The sequence below is a fragment of the Hesperophylax consimilis genome, chromosome 21 (assembly GCF_061612785.1).
Source record: "Hesperophylax consimilis isolate HC1 chromosome 21, BYU_Hcon_1.0, whole genome shotgun sequence".
Lineage (NCBI taxonomy): Eukaryota > Metazoa > Arthropoda > Insecta > Trichoptera > Limnephilidae > Hesperophylax > Hesperophylax consimilis.
In genome coordinates, this window is record NC_142856.1 from 17,327,370 (window position 1) to 17,352,865 (window position 25,496).

General features: G+C 35.7%; 1 protein-coding gene across 1 annotated transcript in view; it reads left to right on the forward strand.

The window, feature by feature from the left end:
• The window catches only part of fid (class I SAM-dependent methyltransferase fire dancer), a 112,244-nt gene that overhangs the window by 58,984 nt on the left and 27,764 nt on the right, over nucleotides 1–25,496 (forward strand). The window contains exon 2 of the mRNA XM_089644542.1: nucleotides 25,183–25,391. Within this exon, the coding sequence (XP_089500668.1) occupies nucleotides 25,235–25,391 (157 nt within the window). The 5' untranslated portion in view covers nucleotides 25,183–25,234. The remainder of the gene's footprint in view (nucleotides 1–25,182; nucleotides 25,392–25,496) is intronic.

Genomic DNA, 25,496 nt, shown 5'->3' on the forward strand with positions numbered 1-25,496 from the left:
CAATTAATTTGTTAAAGGCCTGCAGTCCCGTTTTTTAATCGGAGTACGAATAATTGTAAGAGATTCTTAATAAATAAGCGACATTTCACATCAGTAAATATTCTCCGTGCATACATCACTTTTATTGCGAAATACCACCGCTTTTCCCAAAAATTCCGCATAAAATAACGCGAATTTCGCCAAAAATAACGCTTGTTTTTCAGGTCCCTGTTTATCACTAAACGGAGTCACAAAGCAGGTGGTAACAGCTCCATTCTAATGGCCATATTACTCTTCTCGTGTAGTAAAACTGTAAATTTATTACTATTCTGTGGCATTAGTTAACGTAGTATTTATTATAGTAAAATCAGGTAAACATTTAATTACAGAAACCTACCTCACTGAATTTGTAAATCAGATAATTGTTATAAATAATGATGCAGGAATACTACTGTACTACGTTTGTCCATTTTTCAGTTTATCCAACTATAAATTAAATGTGAAGAGAAAATATTTTTTTAAATAACAACTATTCTGCCAACAAAACATACTTCATTTTCTGTTTATAAGTACTAAATCAACACGAATATTTTCATTCTGTTACTTCATCTGCATCCTGAAGTACGGAGCTTTAAAATATCATTTTTACTAGAATAAATAATCATATCCTTCTTATTTTTTCATCCATATGTTTCTTTATTCAATTATTTAGTGGTTTAAATTAAGCCGACGTAGCACAGTGGCTTAGTGCAGCTGACCGGCAATCGGAAGGATGTGGGTTCAATTCCCGTCAGCGGTCTTTATTTTTTCTTGGAAGATTTTTTCAATTATTTAAGTATTTGTATTTTAGACTAATAATTATTGCTTATTATAATATTTTTTTTTGTTTTAAATCTTATATGAACAATTGAAAAATGTAGAAGAAAATACATTGCGAAATATATGTATCTAAAAATATGTTTAAAAGCTCCATAACTCGTAATGAAAATTTCATTGCTAGCTTAAAACATTTGTGTTGACTAATCTCCCTTGAGACAATAACAAACGTTTATGGTGATTTACTTTTGGGTTATTATGCCGTATCTTCCTTCATCTTTTGTCAACGTTTCGAACAGGGTTGCCGTGTCCATCAGCAGGGCAAATGTGTAGATTGAGGTGAAGTGTATGTTTATGTATGTAAAAATGAAACCGTGTTGCGCACAATCAATCATCAATCAATCCTCTTGAGCCTTATTTAAGTATAAAGATTGGTCAAATGAATGTGGTTTTCGGTGTTTTGTTTTGGTGTATCCATCGAGTACCAAGAACTATCAAGCTTACCCCCGTCGTGTTATCTCTGTTAATATTAATAGCAACACGGCACAATACCCGAAAAATAAATAACGATTAAACTTTTGGTCGTGCAAATCTTAAATCTTATATTTAAAAAAATCTATATACTCCAAATATTCACTTGCCGGAAGTTTGGCACAAACTTGCGACTTCGATGAGAAGAGACACAATAATCGTTTTACTGAATCACTTCCGGTCCCTGAGTGGGGTGCATGACCTCCCCGGGGTCACCAGGTTACCGGGAGGGAATCCCCCGACCCCTGCCTTTCCCCCCATCCTGTCCCGGCCTACCGCCGCCATGACAACGGTTGCCGTGGAGATGCATCGCTGCATCCCGCAAATACAACAAGGAGTTTGCCCTAGTTTTTCGTTTGAAATTTAATACTGTATCATTGGGAATAATATAAATATTTATATATATTAAATTTAATGTTAACTGTAGCAGAGAATGAATTAATACGATTGGTCGAATTCAAAATGAAAAATAAAAAACGTAGAAATCAGAAGAGATCTTTATCATAAATGTACTGTTTTAACTCGACCGGTTTGTGCTTCGTCTGCCGGTAACTTTGTTTGTGCATTCCGTTTCCGTTTTCGAAAATACGTTCTACTTTATTATACAAGCAAGACTTACTTTGACTAGATGGTTAACTTTGACTATGGTTCAGTAATGATTCTGTTTTCAAATGTGAAATCATCGTGTTTATTTGGACTTTTTTATTTGCATTTTTATTAGTACTGTGGTACCTACCTGCCTGTAGAAAATTAGAAAAAATATCAACTTTCATCAAAGTGAAATTTAAATCAGTTTAAATGTAACATGCAACATTGAAAAAATCTGGATATTCATCGAATTTTGCAAATTTGCTATTTCATTTTCGAAACGGCCTTGTGGTCACTCACCCATAGTATTTTTTTTCTACATTATTTACTCGATTTTCGTCACTCTGTATATTTTTTTTCCTTCAATATCCTTTTATTTATTACAATTTTTAATTCTCTCTATTCACGACACTTAAATTCCTATCATTTATTTTATTTATTTTCATTGATATCTTTTATTCTCTCTGTTTCAGTCAATATGTGTCCTTTACTTTGCATCATTCACTCAATATCCTTTACTTAAAATTATTCCCTTTATTGTTTTTTTAATTGAATTAAGGGGCGATATTATTATGAAAGAAAACAATTTCAACGAGACCTTTGTATTATTTTTTAAAAGTGACAATGCACATAACACAGTTAATAATGTTTTATTTTCTCATACCATTCATAAAAAACATAATGAGTATTTGAAATACGACACTTTAAACCGATAATACCATAACAACCTCTTCTTCAAAAAAAAATAAACATTAATTTACAAGAAATTATTTCAACCGAAGTGATGATAAACGGAAAAACCCCAAAACACTCTAAAATGTCCTTGCCGTATTTTTAGCTCTGTTTTCTTTACCAAAATGGTTATTCGAAGTAAGAACAATGTGAAAATATTTTGTGGTGTAATTTAAGGCTAATGAAAAACTGTACAGGAAACGGCTGACCTAGTTCCGTGTCATCACCTCCCCTAAATAGGTTAGGGCTATTCTAAGGTTGGCAAGATAAAGCCTTTAGTATGTTTAATCAAAAATCTTAATAAACTATCTACCTTTAAGAGGGGTAGCTTTATAAGGGATGATGGTTATGTAATAAATAAGATAACATCATGTAGGTAGAGAGTTACGTTTTTAAATGTAAATAATACCTTATTTATTTATTTTTTATTTATTTATTGGTAAAGGTAAGAGACAAACAGCTTATACATAAAATATAAATATAAATATATACATGTTAAATACAGTCAAGCCAAAAAAGTCTCCTAAATTAAAATTGATTGGAGATGGAGTTTTATTGCATAAAAAAAAATATATTTTAGGTGAGGAGGGGAGGAATAGGAATTAAGGATGAGGATAGGAGATGCTCTGGCTACATTCCATACTATTGTATTAATTTTCGATCGTACGTGTTACTTCTAATCGATATTTGTGAAGTGTATTGCTAAAAATGTCTATGTTTTGAAATTTAGTATTATATTGGGCACATATACGTAGAATTGGTGATTTTTTTCTAAAGTTAGTTCTATATGTAGGTAAATGAAACAAATGGGATTGCCGTGTTGATCTTGTTGGAATATGAATATTTATTAAATTGGTTAGCTCTGGTGAGTCGAGGCCATTGTTAAGAATTTTAAATAATAAGATTTGGTTAAAAATCAAACGTAAAAATACGATTTACCTATCTGATGGTTTACAAAAAAAGAAGCCCAACTGATACCAACCATCTGGAGCCACTTAGACTATGGCAGGGTTGTGAGGCTGAAGGTAGTGGGGAGAGGTAGAAGATGGGGAAGAGGAAGGTGGAGTCCCTGGATATTCAAATCTGGCTACCAAACACGGCCAAAACCGTTTCAAGCCATTTTTCATTTCTGTATCCTTTATTTATAAAATTTATTCTCCGGCATTGTTTACGACTGCTTTGACAATGACTGTTAACAAAGTAGTCCCATAGATAGGTTGTACGTGTCGTCATCGTGCTGGTAACAATTGTCTTTTTCCTTTTCATACGAGACGTTTGAGAAGGAAGATGACGATTTTCTATGACATATGTACGTCCTTTTCCTAGGACTACTTTAAAGGAGATTCTTCATTGTTGTATATCGATTGGAAAATTTGAAAAACAACATGGATCAAGTTCAGGAAAATGGAACTAATGTGCACTAATCTCGCAATCTAGCTTCTGGATTACCAATTTTGTATTGTTAGCAGTTTGATTTGAAGGCGTCATCTCCATAATCTACAATTAATTACTAAAACAACGATGAAGAAAAATAGAACTATAAAAGTTTTATTCGTCCTTCATCTTTAATCTAACATTTCAATCGCACAGGCGAAAGACCATAATTGAAAATCGAAACGTTGTTTGAAACGGCTTTAGCCGTGTTTGGTGACCAAATTTGAATAGCAAGACAGGGTTTTCCAATAAGAGGTGTTATTTTAATATTCAATCGTAAAAGATCAATGGTTTCGTTGCTTGTGTGGCACGTAGCGCCGTCTTGTTGAAAGTAAACGTTGTGCAGATCAATACCATCTAATTCCGGCCATAAAAAATCATTAATCACCTCTTATTGGAAAACCCTGTACTTTTATAACATACTCCTCCCACTCTGATCAGCTTCACATCATACCTACCCCAACAATTGAGGATGCCATAGTCTAACTGGCTTACAATTGTGACTTTTGTACGTTATTTACATAATTTTATGAAAACCATTATTATTCTTCATCTTGTATCTTTAATATGTACTAATTCATCATCAACTGTACCTACCTACCCAAACACAGATAATATATTATTTCAAATAATGAATATAACCCATCGACCACACCTGTTGCATTACGAATATGAGGAATCGTGTAAGTGGTTTAGATGGCACATGTCCCAGACGTGTATTACACGCCTTTCGTCTAATGAACTACCCGTCTCATGTCACTTGTCACAACACGTGATATTATTAATCCAAATCCAATAATTCTACCGCTAATCTAATCCAACGTTTAGTCAATGTTTACACAGTTCATATCGAGACGAGGGGCGAACCTATCTCAAAGTCTATGATGTAAATATACCCTTTGAAACACAAAGGTTCTAAGTCCACCAAAATACAAAAATTACTTTTTGGTGGATTTCATCTTTAAGTCACAAACATCACAATTTTTATTTTTTATACTAATTCTACAGTAATCGGAGAAAACAACAGCACTATGTCCACATTGTGACTTAGAATCTTTGTTCTCCAAAGGGTTGATATTTATTATTTAGACATACTCAAATACGTATCTTCTTTTCATCTAAATTACTAATGAAAAATGTAAAAATTACGGGAAATGGAAAATTATTTATGTAGTCAACAATTTTTTTCTAGTTTGCACAGTTCGTTTTCCTTCAAATTACTCGCTTCAAATTTTTTGTACTCGGGTTAAAAACGGGATTGCAGGTCTTAGACGAATGAATTAACAGCTTTCCTGATAAACTTTTGGTAAGTTGCAGATGTATCATTATGATGTCGGAACACAGTGTTAAGATATTCTTAATAAATTATCAATACTCATTTTTCTAGCGGCCATCTTGAACATTTGCTCTGTCGTGAATACAAATAAAATACCTAATAAACTACTAAATTTTTTTTTTTTTCATTAGAAATGTATGAACGCGTAAAGGAAACAACTTTTAAAAAATACAGTATTATAGCTAAGATTATCTGCGACAGTTTCATTTGATTAACTTTTTTGCTTTCTTATAAAATTATTTACAAAATAAATTAAAACCAGTTTTGTGCTTGAAATCGAACGTTTCTAGACTCCGTTTGCCAAGCGATTTTAATGCTTATTACCTACAATATAAGGTATACCAAGAATATACACATTTTTGGCTTGTAGCTTCCTCTTAACGAATACAGCAGTTATGGAATGTAAGGTAATGCATTGGAATGTATGGGAATATTTTGTAATGCATTAGAAATGTATGTGAATATATGGGAATGTATGGGAATATTCAGGAATGTATGGCAATATTTGGGAATACATAGGAGTGTATGGAATGTTTGTGAATGTTTGGAATGTAGGGGAATATATGAGAATGTATGGGAATGTATAGGATTGTCAGGGAATGTGTCATAACCTAACCTAAAATCGAAATCTTTCCTCAAACTTGACGACCACCAAATCGCCAATCAGCACCATTCAGAATTATCGACATTAGAATGGTTCCCGTTAAACGCCGATTCTCGGTCCGTTTCAGCTTTCATTCAAATTTCTATCATTTGTCATGCAGAACGGTAATGTTTTTATGCTTATCGGCTGATCACTAACTGAAACGGGTCAATAAATGCAAAATGAAAAATCTAAAATTCAAAATGGCGCTGATCGAAGATTTGATTTAAAGCTTGTTATTATTAGAAGGTAAATTACAATAAGACAAAAATAATTTTACCGATGGTGTTTTAAGGTTCTATTCTCACACGGCTGTCGTTTAAGATTTTTCCGTCAAATTTAATGGGGTTCAATTTTTAAAGCTTAGGTAGGTACTTAATAATAATGAGAGCGGCTTCAGTTTCAGTCTGAATTTGGACGTAAAAATTGCATTATTAATAGAAGAGGAAAAGATTAAGTTGAATAATAAAATTTAATCTAAACAACCTTTTACCTTTAACACAATATTAAATTGAATAAATCGCTTAAATGACTGTGTTTTCGATACTTGTTCAAGAAGAATAGACGATCAGTGTAACATCGTCAAATGCAGTTGGTTGGTTGGTTGTATGAGGGCATCAGTTATCGACAAACTGTCGAAACCTGTAGCAAATCGTAAAATGTCAAAGACAAATGATTTAGGTCGTATCTGCTTTTACTCTAATTCCCATCTGTCAAAACCATTGCTCGGGTTGTTTGCGGTTGACTGATTATGGGAATTCTACAGTGTTTTAATTGTCTCGAAGAAAGGCAAGAATTCTTCTTAAAAAAAAGGTTTTGCACATTTTTTTACTCAAGTATTTATAGTTAAATTTATCCTGGCATGTCTTCCTCAGGCGTCCCGGAATTCTTCTACCATTCAAGTTCGCGTCAATACACTCCTTTCTTCGTACACTTCCCTCTACATGCCCAAAACATCCATCGTCCTTCGTGACCAATGCAGAGAACAGCGCCAGCGGAGAAGGGACGTCGATTCAAAGTACTAGTACGAGATTCTAAAGTTCTGTGTTTTATAGAAAAGTCGACCAGAATGTGGCAGCCATTAGGTATGCCGGGCTCGTGGCATTTTCTCTCTTACAGGGAAGAACAACCATTTTTTCTGTTAGTTTAGCAAAAAGGTAACGGAGGTGACATTTTTCACAGTGATTTTCCAGTCACCAGGACGTGATTATGTGGACCTTTGTAGAACGTATTTGATGTGTTTGGGGGGAACAACCAAATTCGATACTCCCGACAGACTTCCTCCGTTTCATAACCTCTTACGGTTAGTCAATAAGTCTAACAATTCAAAAATCTGCGCCCATTGGCAGTACTGAGCGATATATCCCACCATCATTATTTTTTGTTTTATTTAACCGACGCGCGACGTTTCATACAGCGTTCACAGTGTCCGTCATAAGGGTAGACGTTACAGTGCACGAAGGAAAATGAATATTGCTGATTCATTAAAAATCTCTCCAAATTATTCGTAACCCGGTTAAAAACTGGCTGGCGGGCCATTTCCTGGTAAACTTTTAGTCAATTCCTAATATATCAACACGTTTTCATGCACCTGCATTTTTCTTAATAATACATAATGACGAAATGTGAAAAAATTATGATTTTTTACGAATAAGTGTTCCGAAACCGTGATAATGCATCCCTCCTTTACTGAAACTTAACAATTCATTCGTTAAGGGCATGAAATCCCGTTTTTAACCGGAATACGAATAAATCGAAGAGGTTGTAAATTTATCCAATCACTATAAGGGTAAAATTAAACAGGAAATAAATAAACCAATCTCAGAAACCATATACTGAAAATGAACGCTTCGGCGCGGAAATCGAACTTCAAAATTTATAATTCAATGTCGATATCTGCACCACTATGCCACGGAGACATATTTTTTTTTGTATTTTTATAAAAGCCTGAAATAAATCTGTTCGTTTAGTCGGCCATCGCACATCGGCTCCCCGGCTGTTGAATATGTAGAGCGATTTTCTCGTTAGAGTTCCCGAGAAAAGTTACTCAGGGATTTCCCCCATCTGTCACTGTGGCGTTTATTAACGAAGTTTCCGACTTCTTTGGCTCGACGGGCGTGCATTCTCCCATAAGCCCACACACCCCTCTCAAGAAAACTTCAGCGACACCCACTCGACAAAACTCAAACATTATGCGCTAAACACCCGGCTGCTTTTAGATTTTTTTCCAAATTCTAAACAAATATGACCTGTTTTGTATTCGTGCATAAACACCAATTGACGACTTACTTTCCAATAATAATAATAATAATAATAATAATAATTGGATAATTTGTAGAGCGCCGTTTTTGTGAAAAATCACCTCAAGGGCGCTGTACAATTTGTTTCCTAGGATCTACATTTGTTATTTAGACCAACTGTGCCAACACGAGGTTCGTCATCCGTTCAAGTATGTGTCTGCGGCCAATATAGCGCTGACATGTGTCTGCTGCCAATAAAGAGCGCTGACACAACATCCTCACATAGATAACAAACCTTGGCAGCACCGCTGTGAGTATGTAGCCAATGAGTGACCCACACAATAAAAGGCAGAAAAAATGTTTGGTTATTAAAATCTTTTCGATAAGTCCAAAATTTTACCACCCGACACAATCTTACTACTCAGATATTCAAAACTTTCTTGAATTTGTTTTACCATTACAATAAATAAAAATATATATCTAGTTGCACGGCATCTCTGTGTGGAATATGTAGGAACTACATTCAGCTCGCAACGCCATTTCTATCATCGGGTAAGGATCTTTTAAATATTGAATTAACTGTAAAAAAATATATTCACATATCTGAGGAAAAATATTAAAATTGATAAAATTACATTTTAAAATTGACTGTCGCGAATTACTTCAATGTATCAATATCCATGTTCCCAAAAAATCATGCCGACATTTCTTACCTTTTTACTTCAATAATACCAGGACACTAGCTTACCCGAATTCTCCGATTCCGAGACTTCACAATCTCGGAAACAAATATTCTGATCTGGGTGATATATTTCATTTGAAAACTAATCAGTATAAATGTTGTATATTCTATCACTTTTATTCTTCTAGACACAAATAGACCTATGTACCCATATAACTTCTCCGCTTCTACTATTTTGTTTTGTTGAATCTTTTAAATTCAATTATATGCGTGAGGATCCATTTTTTCCATTTTGTTTACATTCTTCTTTATTGTATTAATTTTTAAGTGTTTACTCTGATACAAAATGCTTGTGTTTTTTTAAAGAAAAGCTCACTAGGGCGTGTAATAAATAAAATAAATAAATAAATAAAACTATTTCTATGTTAAAATGCCAGTGTAGATTTAATAGTTTATTGATTCTCATGGTAATTTTTTTTTCTTCTTTTTATCTCATGTTTTGTATCTTGTTTTCATTATTGTTAGGAAGCTTTATAGATGCACGCACAGATGGCAGTGCATAGAAGAAGCAGTGCGTGGAAGTCCGCAAGATGGAGCCAGTGGCCAGTAGTCGCCAGGGCCAGTGCAAAGGCTCTCAGAGAATCTCACTGGGGCAGATTCCAATTAGCCAGCTTCTAGCTAGGTCGACTATCGAGTCGCCAATATAATACGCGGAGTATTAATAAATCCCTGATTAATACAAAGAACCAATTATTTATAAAACTCCTTCCACGACGAGTTGGAGAACTGTTCCCATACGTAGGTAACCAATTGACGATAAATGAATTATGGATAACAGAATTTTAAAAAAACCTGGGCATAGAAAGCAAAAAGAGTTTATTATGAAAATACTATAAAATAATTGTTTCTGCTATCGTGGTACGAGAACACGCCGTCAGATGGAATGCAGGAAAACACTTCTTCTTCTTGACATATAAATTTATTAATTCACAATATATTTGCAGAGGATCTTATTTTCCTCTGCTAAAACTTAAACTGAAAGAAATAAAGGTCTAGTTTCCTCTATTCTTCAGTTTTCCCTAGGTTTACATAAACCTAGTAATTATCTCACGACTGACTGCCTAGGTACGCATGTACCTACCAGTTATAGCAACACTCTAATACTGTCTCCTGCGTAGGTACGTCTGTACCTACCAGTTATATGAATACTCTAATACTGACTTTTTTCTGGGAGGTATCTGTATTTAAGCTAAATTCTTGAAGGACATATTACAAAAATAAAGTTGTTCCACCCGCTCGTTGGCAAACAACATTCTTAACATAAAATAAAATGCGCTAAACTATTCTTAATGATACAAACGTGACTTAAACAATACAAATATTTTAAAGGGATTATTTTAAGGGACATGAAACTTTATTTGGGGTTTTTATTACTATAGGACAGGGGTGGGAAAGGTATTGGCAAATATTTTTAGGCATAATGGTTTAACTAGGGTCATCATAAAATAGAAAGCGAACAGCTCTATTTGAAAACTGCCGCTGCTTGCAGTAAAATGTCACTAATTCTTAAATCATAAATGATACAAACAAGGCAATATGTTTATAAAAATACCAGGCCAAAGAATTGTTTTATTGTAGGGTCGAATCTGCAAATGTGGGAAACTACACTAAACTTGAAAATACGAACTGTGGGAACTGGCTTGAAGGTTAAATTTTACTGAGCAATATGTAATAGTCGCATTCTGGAAGATACATACCTCCTCCCGTGAAGATACTTCACAAAATAGGCAAAGAATGCGACTGTTATCTTTATTAGGTACCTACTGCACGTCTACGAAAATTACCAGTTAAATTTATTAAAATATCTGAAATACAAATATTTATGCTACTCTTAAAACTAGAAATTCCGTGGAATATGTAAATCTTATGACTGAAAATTGTGTAGTAGGTAATGTCTTAAAACTAGAAATTCCGTAAAAAATGTAAATCTTATGACTAATAATTGTGTAGTAGGTAATGTCTTAAAACTAGAAATTCCGTAAAAAATGTAAATCTTATGACTAAAAATTGTGTAGTAGGTAATGTATTAAAACTAGAAATCCCGTAAAAATGTATATCTTATAACTAAATAGTTGTAGTAGGTAATTTCGCATTCACCTCCACCCTTAAACCCGCCTTGAGCATGTATGTATGTAATGTCTTGTATTAATTTCTTCGCACTTTCTACTGAATTTACACTATCTAAATAGTCGTCCATGTAAAGTTTTGTTTTTATTGCATCGACGGCCTGGGGATACTGACATAAAAATTGATCCGCGTTTTTATTTTTTACGAATTGCGCCGAACAAGGTGATGATTTTGCGCCAAAAATCATTGAATTCATAACGTATACAGACGGGGCTACCTTACGATCTTTTCCACTCCATAAAAACAGCTGAAACGGTGTATCTTCATCAATAATTTTAATTTTTAAAAACATTTCTTGAATATCGGCGGTGAATGCAATTTTATTTTGCCTTAATTTAAAAAGCATTCCTAGCAGAGAATTATATAGATCGGGCCCGGTTAAAAGCCTATCATTCAAAGATATTCCCTTTGATTTTGCCGCCGCATCAAATACAACCCGAAGCTTTCCTGGCTTATTTGGGTTGTAAACAGCAAAATGTGGTAAATAAAATTTATCCGAGCTATCCGGATACCTACCACTGACATTGAATTTTTTTGCATATCCTTTATCTAAATAATGTTGTATTTTGTTGCAGTAGGCTTCCGCAAATTCAGGGTCTTTATCCATTCTCTTTTCTAAAGTTTTTAATCTATTTTCCGCAACCTGAAGACTATCAGGAAAATATCTTTCTTCTTCCTTCCACAGCAAACCCGTCTCCCAATGACACCCCTGACTAGCGCGTTTTGCGGTACTTTCTAACAGGGAATATGCACGTTTATCAACATTGCATATTTTCGGGCTCACTACTCCCATCTCGTCTATCTTAAAACTCTCTTTGATAATTTCATGCAATTCGCTATTTTCGTTTTCCTGAACATGAAAATTGAATTCTACACTATTTCCCGTTTTCTTTGAAATATGGCCGAGCGCGACCCAACCAAGCTTTGTATAAGATAATGATACCTTATTTTTATCTCCCTGAACTATTTTTCTGGAAATAATTAATTCCCAGTTGTTTTGCCCAATTAACATTTGAGGTTTTACATTCCTTTCAAAGTGAGGAGCGTTCTTTAAGTGTTTATTACTCGAAATGTAAGAATTAGATAGCGCCATTTGAGCTGGTATCTTTAAATCCCGAACGGTTCGAGCACTAGCTATGTACGATTCTACTTCGTTTTTACCTTTTATTGTTACATTTATTGACATAGAATCCGCGTTGTTGGAGCTCATTTCATTGACTCCATGTAATGAGAGTTCACTAACTGGTCCAGACAAACCGATTTGTTTGGCTACTTCTTGGTCTAACAATGTGACGGTTGACCCATCGTCTAACAGCGCATGAATATCTCGGCTTCCGAGTGGCCCGTATACCGTAATCGGAATAATTTTTAAAAGTACTTGATTACTTTCCCACGTGTTTGTGACAACTTCATCGGTTTCCACCCGATTGTGATTAACCAATAAATCATGAAACTTTTTGTTTGGTGATTTTAAATTTACTTTACAATTAAAACGGGAATGTCCGTACCCTAAGCACTTGTAACAAACATTATTATATTTAGCAATTTCCCATCTTTGCGTTATTGGGACATTTTTAAATTTCTCACATTGCCAAATCTGGTGTTCTCCTTTGCAAACACAGCACGGTGGTTTTCCATTATTAGTGGTGTGATAAAGGAATTTTTTTGACGTATCGTACGGACGTTCGAAATGATTATTTTTGGATGCATAAGGCCTATTAAAATTTTGTTTATTTTGAAGTTGATTAGCTTGCCGTGGATGATAATTATTACTATACTGCTTGAAATGGTTATTGGAAGCGAATTTAGTTTCGCTACTGATTTTAGAATGAAAACTTATTCCTGAGTCACGTGAATTAATTACGATTTCTTCCAGCCAAAGTGATAAATAGCAGAGTATTGGCTGTGTTGTGTTCCGCCTATCTTTGTCTGTAAGCCACAACGTTCGTAGTGTACTAGGCAGTTTACCGATTAATGTCGATAACAAATCTGGATTGTGCAAATGTCCGATATTTTTAAATGATTTTAACATAGAAATTAAATTTTTTACTTTACAAGAAAATCGAATTATGGCGTCTGAACTGATATTCTCATCTAATTTACTTAAATTTCGGATCTCACCAATAGTTTTTTGTATGATGTGATCCGTGTTGCCAAAAATATTTTCTAACGTATTTATTATTTCCTTGACATTGCAAGGAGATAATAGAAGGGAAGAAACTGCGTCACGCGCCTCTCCTTTTAACGCTTTTTGTAATCTATATAAATTTTCACTGTCAGATACTTTTAAGGAGTCTGTGGTATGATAGTATATTGATTTGAACGCAATCCATTCAATTGGATTGCCGTTAAATGTGGGAAGATCATTAACTTTGGGCCTGGTATTATATAAAGACATTGCCTTACCAATTGATTCCGCGAGACGGTCTTCAGTTATAGCAGGTGTTGGTCCCTGGAATCGGCCCTGCGACTCTGGCCACTGTTGCCCGTCGCGTTGCTCTGCTAAGTTGAATGGCTGCTCTGATGTAGGCAGCTCCCAGTAGCTACTGCTTGGCTGCTGAGGCTGCGTCGACTGCAGCTGAAGAGATTGCCCTACCGAGGGCTGCTGATCCGATGTTCCTCTGGGTGGGAGTAGCTCGTACCGCCCGCCCTGCTGCTGCTGCTCCAACCGCTGTCCCAAGTGCAGCGGAAGAGTCTGCTCTGCCCGAGGCTCCAATTGCGATGGGAGAGTCTGCCCTGCCAAGGGCTGCTGCTCTGAGGATCCTTTTGGTGGGAGTAATGCGTACCGCCCACCCTTGTGCTGCTCCAACCGCTGTTCCAATTGCAGCGGATGAGCCTGCTCTACCCGAGGTTCCATTTGCGACGGGAGAGTCTGCCCTGCCAAGGGCTGTTGCTGTGCAGTTCTTGTGGGCGGTTGTAGTGATAACCGCCCATCATGGAGCAGTTCCTGTTGCTGCTCCATTTGAACTCGAAGAGGCTGTTCATCGTGATCTCCAAGTTCTGATGATGAACTGTGATGTGACTGGTCCACCCAGTCATTGACTCTATCCTCGAGAGTCCGTTGCGAAGTCCTTGATGCAGCTTCTAAAACGAGCGCCGCATGTTGCTCCTCTGCTTCCAAGACTGACATTGCTGCAGTCATCTTTGCTTCGGAAGCCTTTGCTTCCGCGGCCATCTTTGCTTCAGCCATCTCCGTAAGTAGGCGGGCCTTTTGTCTCGTGATGTGCACCTTGGTTGCTGAAGCTTTTATTTGAGCCTCCATCCAGCTCCTGCTGGTTCCCGCCTTGCTGCCGCAGACAGATGACGTCTTTGAGTGTTGTCCCGCTTCCATGATGCTGCTGTTCCCGATGCGGCTCGAAGGACCATATGTTTCTGCTATCGTGGTACGAGAACACGCCGTCAGATGGAATGCAGGAAAACACTTCTTCTTCTTGACATATAAATTTATTAATTCACAATATATTTGCAGAGGATCTTATTTTCCTCTGCTAAAACTTAAACTGAAAGAAATAAAGGTCTAGTTTCCTCTATTCTTCAGTTTTCCCTAGGTTTACATAAACCTAGTAATTATCTCACGACTGACTGCCTAGGTACGCATGTACCTACCAGTTATAGCAACACTCTAATACTGTCTCCTGCGTAGGTACGTCTGTACCTACCAGTTATATGAATACTCTAATACTGACTTTTTTCTGGGAGGTATCTGTATTTAAGCTAAATTCTTGAAGGACATATTACAAAAATAAAGTTGTTCCACCCGCTCGTTGGCAAACAACATTCTTAACATAAAATAAAATGCGCTAAACTATTCTTAATGATACAAACGTGACTTAAACAATACAAATATTTTAAAGGGATTATTTTAAGGGACATGAAACTTTATTTGGGGTTTTTATTACTATAGGACAGGGGTGGGAAAGGTATTGGCAAATATTTTTAGGCATAATGGTTTAACTAGGGTCATCATAAAATAGAAAGCGAACAGCTCTATTTGAAAACTGCCGCTGCTTGCAGTAAAATGTCACTAATTCTTAAATCATAAATGATACAAACAAGGCAATATGTTTATAAAAATACCAGGCCAAAGAATTGTTTTATTGTAGGGTCGAATCTGCAAATGTGGGAAACTACACTAAACTTGAAAATACGAACTGTGGGAACTGGCTTGAAGGTTAAATTTTACTGAGCAATATGTAATAGTCGCATTCTGGAAGATACAATAATGTCGCTATCCGCGTCTGTCTATCTGTGTGCTAAGTTCTTCTAAACTAACCAAAGGATTTTGATAGGGTTCTCACTATGATTTAGAGATTTTTTCCTGAAGATTTATATGTAATTTAAAAAAAGTCTATGTTTTGAAATCAAGTCATAAAAAAAATATTTTCGGGCTCTTACATTGCTAACGCTGGCTACACCTTATAAGATACATCAAAATAATGTAATACGGAATTGTATATCTTGAACAGGTCTAAAGAAAAGTCCTTGACGCTATATGTCTTTCTCCTAAAGATAACCCCCAGCAACGCCGGTCAGCTAATCATTTATAAACTAACTGAACATCCCGGCGTAGATTAATAAAAGTACACGGTTTTCAATAAGAGGTTTTATTTTGATATTCAATCGTAAAAGATCAATGGTTTCGTTGCTTGTGTGGCACGTAGCGCCGTCTTGTTGAAAGTAAACGTTGTCCAGATCAATATCATCCAATTCCGGCCATACAAAATCATTAATCATCTCTCGATAACGCAATCCATTCACCGTAACTGTTGCTCCAGCCTCATTTTCGAAGAAGTAAGATCCAATGACTCCGCCGGACCATAAACCGCACCAAAAAGTCACACGTTGAGGAAAGAGAAGCTTTTCAACAATAACTCTTGGGTTTTCCGAGCCCCAGATGCGACAATTTTGCTTGTTGACGAAGCCACGAGGTGGAAATGGGCCTCATCACTCAAGATGATTTGCATTTGATTCACTCGAGTTAATTTTAATAATTTTAATGCGTTGTTGAAGCGTGTATCGTTCCATTTTTATAAATGGCGTAGTTTTTACTTGTCAAATGTCAAAAAATGACAGCTTCAAAAGTAACATCTACCGAAATAGCGGGCTATTCAAAATAACACCTCTTATTGGAAAACCCTGTAAAACACCCTAGATTTCCATATATGATACATGCATATTATATTTATAGAAAATAGAGAAAATTCGATGTTTTATAATCCAGTCGAAAAATTATATTTTCGGGCACTACATATGAGATACATCAAAATAATTTAATACGGAATTGTATATCTAAAAAGGCCAACAAAAAAATCCGTCAAAAAAGTCCCCGGCAACGCCGGTTCAGCTAGTTATGAATAAATCACAAAATATGTACGAAGATAGTGCAAAGACGCATAAAATTACTGAAATATTTAACACATTACCTGAAGTCATAAAAAAGATACATCTATTTCAAAAATAAAAACAAAAGTTAGATCATAAACGAATACCTACTTATCTATAATATGTATGTATCTTATGTACATTACGCAAATTATTTTTAGAAAATAACATAATTTTGATATCGTACTACTACAATACATCAAGTAAAATAAAAATAAAAACTTAATCATGTTATTGTTATTTGTTTTTGGGGTATTATGCCGTGTTGCGCTAACTCCTTCTTTAGCCAACGTTTCGGACAGCATTGCACATCTGCCCTGATGATGGACACTGCAATGCTGTCCGAAACGTTGGCTAAAGAAGGAGTTAGCGCAACACGGCATAATACCCCAAAAACAAATAGCAAAAATACTTTTGGCCGTGAAAATCTTAAATCATATTTAATCATGTTAGCTACATTGTAAACATAAAAAAAATGTTTTTTTAATGATAAACTAATGTTTAAAAGACAAGGTTTTAAGCATAGCATAAAGGATAACTAATAATTGTTAAAAGTCAAAATATTTCACCAACAAATGAAGATATAAAATGTCTCGACGCCATCTAGTGGGAAATTTAGCACTAACAAAGCCTTTCCTACAAAAATAAACTTGGTTGTTTACAGGTGTAAAAAATATAATTAGCATTAATTGTTGATTGAGGTACTAGTACATATTGAATTATTTGGCGGGTTGGTAGCTCAGTAGCTCAGTGGTTCAGAGCACCTGACCGGACATCAGAAGGTACGGATTCAATTCCCGTTGGCGGCATTTATTTTTACTCGGGAGATATTTTCAATTTGTATTGATATTTCAGGCGACTAATTATTGCTTATAATAAATTATTAATATTAGTTAATTATTTGTTAAAAATAAATGTAATATAATAAATCTATTTTTTTTTTGATGTGGTGCTCTGCATTCATATTCTGCCGGCGTATTATTATATTATTTTTACAGTCATTTGACAGTCATTTTGCCCGTCAAACCGGTAGATAACAATTTTTATATTTTTCTTATAAAACAATAACAAAACGAAACATAACAATAAAATATTTCCTCTGGAAAACATATATAGGTATTCTTCTTATGTTGGTTCCTCAGTGCTAAGGATCGTGACTCCCACTTCAATTTCCATGGTGGACAAGGCTTCTCCACTCCTCGTGGTACAGTTCTGCGTGAAGAGCCAAGGATATCGACGTAACGGACGCCAGTGGTACTTGGTCGCTCCAGCGCATGGGTGACCTTTTTTCATTAGTTCCATACAGGAGGCCCTGAGCAAAAAAACCCCTCAGGGCCGATGTCATCTTTGGGGATGCTGCATGGGGGATCTTTTTAGTGAAAGAAAGGAGAGGTTCTGGGAAGGAAAGGGGTGTGAGGGATGGTTTGGAATCTTGGGATCAATGTGTCCAGTAGTGACAGACGCATGCATCCATCCTTTCGGTCGGGAGAGTCCGGTTGGAGAAGTCAAAAGCCTCCCTCGATCCGGCCCGCCACGCAGCAGGCGGGAAATTCATCCGCCGCCGAGACCTAGACAAACCTTACTCCGTGAACTCGAGCACCTGCTAAGTCACCAAACGTAGCAAACCACTTGGGGTGACCTATGGCAAGTGTGTTGGTTATTCAATAAATTGTTCCCAGGGCGACGGTACCCATACCCGCCTCCCAAATTCAAATTTACGAGTTGCCAAACAGTTTGCCGATGCCTATGAGTTTCTCCAAGTTGAAGTCCTCAGTTTGGATAGCAACTTGTTCTAAAATCCGTTTAAGCAGACTTTCCTACATATACAGGGTGTATCGGCACGTACCCGACAAACTTTAACCAGCTATTCCTTAGCACATTTGGAGTAAAAAATGTTATGGGCACTTTGCTGTCCGGTAACATTTTTTTTTAATAAAAAATTTATCATTCATATTTTCACCACATGTCACCACTGTTTTATCCTTTGTCACAGTTTGAAAACCCATCTGGCAATATTTTATTCGAGTTTCGTTGAATAATATACGTACGTACCTACATTGGCGCGCTTTTACAATCACAACGAAATGGCATGGCACCATTCGTCTCATTGTTAACTATTATTATTTAGTGTGTATGAAAGAGCGAGGACACTTTTGACACACTTGCTAATAACAGCTGCTGAACACGAGAAACAATGCAAATGACAGTGACGGAGTGTGGATTTTTTATTTATTTTTTTTGTTTTTAATGGAAAAAAAATGTTACCGGACAGCAAAGCGCCCATAACATTTTTTACTACAAATGCGCTGAGGAATAGCTGGTTAAAGTTTGTCGGGTACGTGCAGATACACCCTGTATATATATATATTTACAAAGTTATTTATTTCATTAAAATTATATTAAATACACCCTGATGCCGATACACCCTGTATATAAATTCCCCTCACTTTTGTGACAGATGGAAGGGAATAACAAACAAAGAATAAATATCTCAGCATTGGTACTAAACTTGTGTAATTTTACTGACGGAACATATGAGTAATGCCTCGCATTGTTTCTCACTGGCCATCTGTCATGTCCTATTCAATATATCGAACACATCAACAAATAAAATTTTATCTGTTTCCGAAAGTATCGATTACTGACATTTGGCGCCATTTCACATCTCCTAATAAAATGTCATTTGGGCGTGTTTCGTAAACCATGAGTCAGGGAGATTAACCCTTGTTTTAAATTCAGAAAATCAGTCTCTCAGCACAAATCAACAATGTTCTCAAAATTTGTTTTGACAGCATCGCCATTCCATTGTAAGAATATTATGTACTAAGGCTGTCATGAAACGGGAATCCTTCCCAATTGGACAGACAAAGGTTCATTTTATTTTGTATTGTTTGTAATTTATATATATAAATAAATAAATAAAAATTAATCATAATTTGGCGTTCGCGCGTCCAAACCTGTACATTCGTAGCAAATGATGTCATCAAACATTCCTTGAGTACTTATTTATTAATGATCAACGCCCTGATAGCTTTTACATATTTTTTACGGTTTATAAGATTTACATGTTTCAGAGAACAAAAATTGTTTAAATAATAAAAAATGGACGTAACACGTGCACGAAGAATAATGAGATGAACAAATTATTGGTAATCGGGTTAAAAAAGGGATTGCAAGCCTCTGACGAATGAATTTACAGGTTTCCTGACAATCTTTTAGTATATTTTAAATGCATATACGATTTCGGAACACGTGTTGTATTCGGATATTCATGAACAAGTGTTCCAATTTCAAGATAATTTATTTTTAATTTACTCAAATTTTATCAGGAAACCTGTTAATTCATTCGTTAGAGGCTTGCAATCCCTTTTTTAACCGGATTACCAATAATTTATAGAGAGAATCTTAATAAATTAGCAGTACTAATTTTTCTTGATTTGGTAGTTATCCATTTAAGGTAATATTATAATATGCAACAAAGATAAAGAAAAAAATGGTCTTTAAATAGCAGATAGCATTAAAAAAATTAATTATTTTTTTTATTTTTTATTTCGCAACACATAATTTACTAATTTATTTATTTAAAGCATACGGCACAACATGTGCCATTAACATAGGTATAAACAAGTATACTTTGCATTTATATGAATTAACAGTTTGCATCGACTATATGGGTTTCATTTATGCATTACATACTACAACATAATATAATATATTATATAAAAATATTTGTTATATTATATAAATAAAAATCAAACAATAAATCATGAAATTCATTTCTTACAAATCGCACAATCGATCTTATAATTATTTATCTTTTTGCAACTGTGCTTTTCAAAATTTGATTCATACGTAAACAGTTTCCAGATATTATTATAATAAAATCATAAAAAACTTTACCTTACTGAATGTTCTGAATTATTAAATAAATGGAATTGAAAATACCCACGCGGGTTATTTTTAATGAAAAACATTTTAGACGAATACGAATAAAAATGCTTAGATTGTGTTCAATATAATACAGGGTTTTCCAATAAGAGGTGTTATTTTGAATAGCCCGCTATTTCGGTAGATGTTACTTTTGAAGCAGTCATTTTTTGACATTTGACAAGTAAAAACTACGTTATTAATTAAAATGGAACGATACACGCTTCAACAACGCATTAAAATTATTAAAATTCACTTGAGTGAATCAAATGCAAATCATCTTGAGTGATGAGGCCCATTTCCACCTCGGTGGCTTCGTCAACAAGCAAAATCGTCGCATCTGGGACTCGGAAAACCCAAGAGTTATTGTTGAAAAGCCTCTCTATCCTCAACGTGTGACTGTTTGGTGCGGTTTATGGTCCGGCGGAGTCATTGAACCTTACTTTTTCGAAAATGAGGCTGGAGCAACAGTTACTGTGAATGGATTGCGCTATCGAGAAATGATTAATGATTTTTTATAGCCGGAATTGGATGGTATTGATCTGGACAACGTTTACTTTCAACAAGACGGCGCTACGTGCCATACAAGCAACGAAACCATTGATCTTTTACGATTGAATATCAAAATATCACCTCTTATTGGAAAATCCTGTATAATAACATTCTCTCTGAAGTAAATATCTTCAATTGCAACGAAAATAAATGTAAAATATTTGTTAAAAATGTATTCTTATCCCAAATAAACCAAATTACATGCATCATGGGGTAACTCTTGTTGTAATTTAAATAAAATCTAGTAGCTTTATTGTCTAATTATCAAATACATAATGTGTTAGTATAGTAACGATATCTATAATTAATTTCTCAGGTAAATTACACATGTATATATTACGCCTATAAACCAACAATATTATAAGCTCTTGCTTTCCAAATTAAAAAGTTTACGGTGATTTTTTCATCATCATCATCATCACTTTTGGCTCTACAACCCCTGGTGGGTCTTGGCCTCCTCAAGAGTCTTCCTCCACTCATCTCGGTCCCGCACCAGCTCTCTCCAGTTTCGAAGTTCTAAGGCAGACAAATCTTTGAGGACGTTGTCGCTCCATCTTAACCTTGGCCTTCCCAGGCTCCTTCTGCCTATCGGTCTTGAGCTCAGCAGGAACTTTGGTTCTTGATGCTCGGTCATTTTCTCCACATGACCTAGCCACCGAAGTCTTCCCAGTTTTATGAATTTTGGGACGTTTAGCTCCTTAAACAGAGTATAGAGCTCATTGTTATAACGTCTGCGCCAAAATCCATTTTCTAGAACCGGTCCGAAGATGCGCCTCAAAATTTTCCTTTCAAAAACATCCAGTGCTCGCTCATTCTTCTTAGTTAGAACCCACGTCTCGGCTGCGTACGTAAGCACTGGTCTAATTAGTGTTTTGTACACTAATACCTTGGTGGTTCTGGAAAGCAGTCTGGATTTTATTTGTTTTTGTAGGCGGAAATAGCAGCGGTTTGCATTCACGATGCGATCTCCTCTGTAGTGTTGTTATTGTTTGTTATCAGGGAGCCCAGGTATGTGAATATTGGTACCGTTTAAAAATTTTCGCTTCCACATACGAGAGATGGGGTTTGTTGGGTACATCCTACGGCCATGTATTTGGTCTTCTGCTGGTTTACTACAAGACCCATATTTTTGGCAGAACTTTCAAGATTTATGAAGGCGTCTTGTAAATCATGGGGATTTTTCGCAACTATGTCGATATCATCAGCGTAAGCCAATAGTTGCACAGAGTTGTCAAATATCGTTCCTCTTTTCTCAATGCCTGAGTCACGAATAACTTTTTCTAAGGCTATGTTAAATAAGAGGCAGGCCAATCCATCTCCTTGTCTCACCCCGTAGAGCGCTTCAAATGGTTCGGACAGATCACTGCCAACCCTGACTCTACACGTTACTGGAGACATTGTCAGTTTCACCAGATTGATCAGCTTACGCGGTATTCTAAACTCACTCATTGCATTATACAATGCGTTCCTATTAATACTGTCATACGCGGCCTTGAAGTCTACAAAGAGGTGATGAGTCTCGACATTGTATTCTAATGTTTTTTCTAAGATCTGTCTCAAGGAGAAAATTTGATCAATGCATGATTTGCCTGGCCTGAATCATCACTATCATAAAATACAGTTAGTGAATATAGTATGCTTAAATACTTATCTTTTGATTCTTGCATACGTAAAAAATAAAAGTTACTTTGTATGACACATAACAAAGTAGCTTTTGTTAGCAAGAACAAGAATAGTTCTTACATTGAAATAAATAGAAAAAATATATCCAATACTTCCTATGTATCTTAAATAATAATAATGTTCATTTTCTCTATTTATTTCAATGTAAGAACTACTCTTGTTCTTACTAACAAAAGAACAAGCGTAGTTCTTACATTGAAATAAATAGAAAAAATATATCCAATAGTTCCTATGTATCTTAAATAATAATAATTTTAATTTTCTCCGTTCAATTTAATTTAAATAAAATAAATATCTTTGTATACCTACACCACTATTTGAAATACAATAATATTCGACCCGTTTCACTTGTTTTTCCATTATTTTATTATTTTTTTAATTTTTATCCTGACGAAGAAACCATTGGTTTTTAAACCTGTCGATGTTTAAACTAAATAGTGGCGTATTTTTTTATGTGAATACCCCACAAGAGTCCTAAGTACTAGCAACCGTCTGGAGCTAGTGAGACTATGGCATCCCCCATCGTAGTATGTTGTGAGGCTGAAGGTAGCGGGAGGGGAAAGAAATGGGAAAGAGGAAGATGGGGGATAACTGACTATTCAGATCTGGTCACCAAACACGGTTAAAGCTATTTCAAGCAACGTTTCAGTTCTGTGTGATATTCTTACACCAGGGCGATACTGAAAGTATTTTCCACTCTGGAACATGCCGAAAGAATACTATACACATATTTTTTTTAATGAATAAATTGTGAAATAACACAATAATTTTTAAAAATTACTTGCGCACGCCAGGATTCCGACCTTTGGATTGTTAGTCAAGAGCATTACCCCTCGACCACGAAGGCCGTCACAGTATATACAGGGTGTATCGGCACGTACCCGACAAACTTTAACCAGCTATTCCTTAGCACATTTGGAGTAAAAAATGTTATGGGCACTTTGCTGTCCGGTAACATTTTTTTTGAAGTGAAACTTCTTTACGCGCGTCATGCAATTTCTAGGACCGGAGTAAAACCGACTCATGACCGAAACGAAAATGCGGGTACCCCCACCACCGATTAAAGTTCATTTGATCTAGTCAAAGTTTTGAAGTAACATATAAATGCTTCTTAGCTCATCTCGACAACTGGCGTTGGTGGTGTAATGGTCAGCATAGTTGACTTCCAAGCAGTTGATCCGAGTTCGATTCTCGGCCATCGCACATTATTTTTTTGTTTTTAACGCCTTTTTCATTCAATATCTTATTTTTTAGTAGGTCAGAACATTTTTTAAAAGAAAATAATATTGCAAAATAATAAAAACACTTATCTCACTGTGATAAAACATTACTCCGCTAGAGCGCGCTTTGCGTTATTGTGTTGGATTAAAATTATTATCTAATCCGTATATTATGATAATTGTATTACATTTATTTAATTAATTTATTTATTTTGATAATATGTAATAATTTACAGAAAAAAAAATTAAAACTATCTCCCTCTGATAAAATATCCGTTCGCTAGAGCGCACTACGCGATCTTGTGTGGGATTCTATTTCTGTACATTGTACATTATTTTTAAAAATATATTATATTTTGGGTGTGATGTAGGTAACATTATAAAACATAACAAGCTCTCATATTTTCAGAACCTACATAATATAATCAATTTATGCGGCTTTGCTTACAGTTGGTGCTCAGCGTGGTTGGCTTTCAATCAGTTAAGCGAGGTTCGATTCTCGGCTGTGGCATTTTTGAAGTGAAACCTTGTTGAGGTGGGGGAGCCGCTCACGAACGTTCTCTCTCTTCTCTTCTTTCCTCTCTCTCAGACACCAGCGAACTGCGCCACGCCAAGCATCAGCTGAAACTAGAAGTTTCACTTCTGTCTTGCGTAGGCTTGACACACCCACTTTTTTTTTATAAAAAAATTATCATTCATATTTTCACCACATTTCACCACTGTTTTATCCTTTGTCACAGTTTGAAAACCCATCTGGCAATATTTTATTCGAGTTTCGTTGAATAATATACGTACGTACCTACACTGGCGCGCTTTTACAATCACAACGAAATGGCATGGCACCATTCGTCTCAATTTTAACTATTATTATTTAGTGTGTATGAAAGAGCGAAGACGCTTTTTAACACACTTGCTAATAACAGCTGTTGAACACGAGAAACAATGCCAATGACAGTGACGGAGTGTGGATTTTTTTATAATTTTTTGTTTTTAATTGAAAAAAAATGTTACCGGACAGCAAAGTGCCCATAACATTTTTTACTCCAAATGTGCTAAGGAAAAGCTGGTTAAAGTTTGTCGGGTACGTGCCGATACACCTTGTATATAATATTTATTTACAAAGTTATTTATTTCATTACAATTATATTAAATATGTGAATTTGTTTCCAAGTGTTTGAAGAGAATAAATAGGTGCATGTATTTAGTAATTATTATTGTGGTTATAATAGTGGTCATACATATTGTTGCAGGTGTCACAATGTCATGATGTCAGTGGGGTGGTGAGGCGTGCTACGGGCGGCCATGGGCGAGCGCGCGGCGCGCTCGGTGGCGCTGGAGCGCGCCTACGTGCACGAGGTGTACGAGCAACAGCGCCAGGGCGGGGCGCGCGCCGAGCCCTGGCCGCGCGTGGCGGGCTTGCTGGCCGACCTGGAGCCCGGCAGCCTGGTCTGTGACGTGGGTGAGTGTCCAAACATACTCATAGTGATCTTCATGGCTGGCATTAGTATTAAGTGTGCCAACTTCAGGGAGTGATTCTACACGATATTGCAAGAAAAAAGAAAAG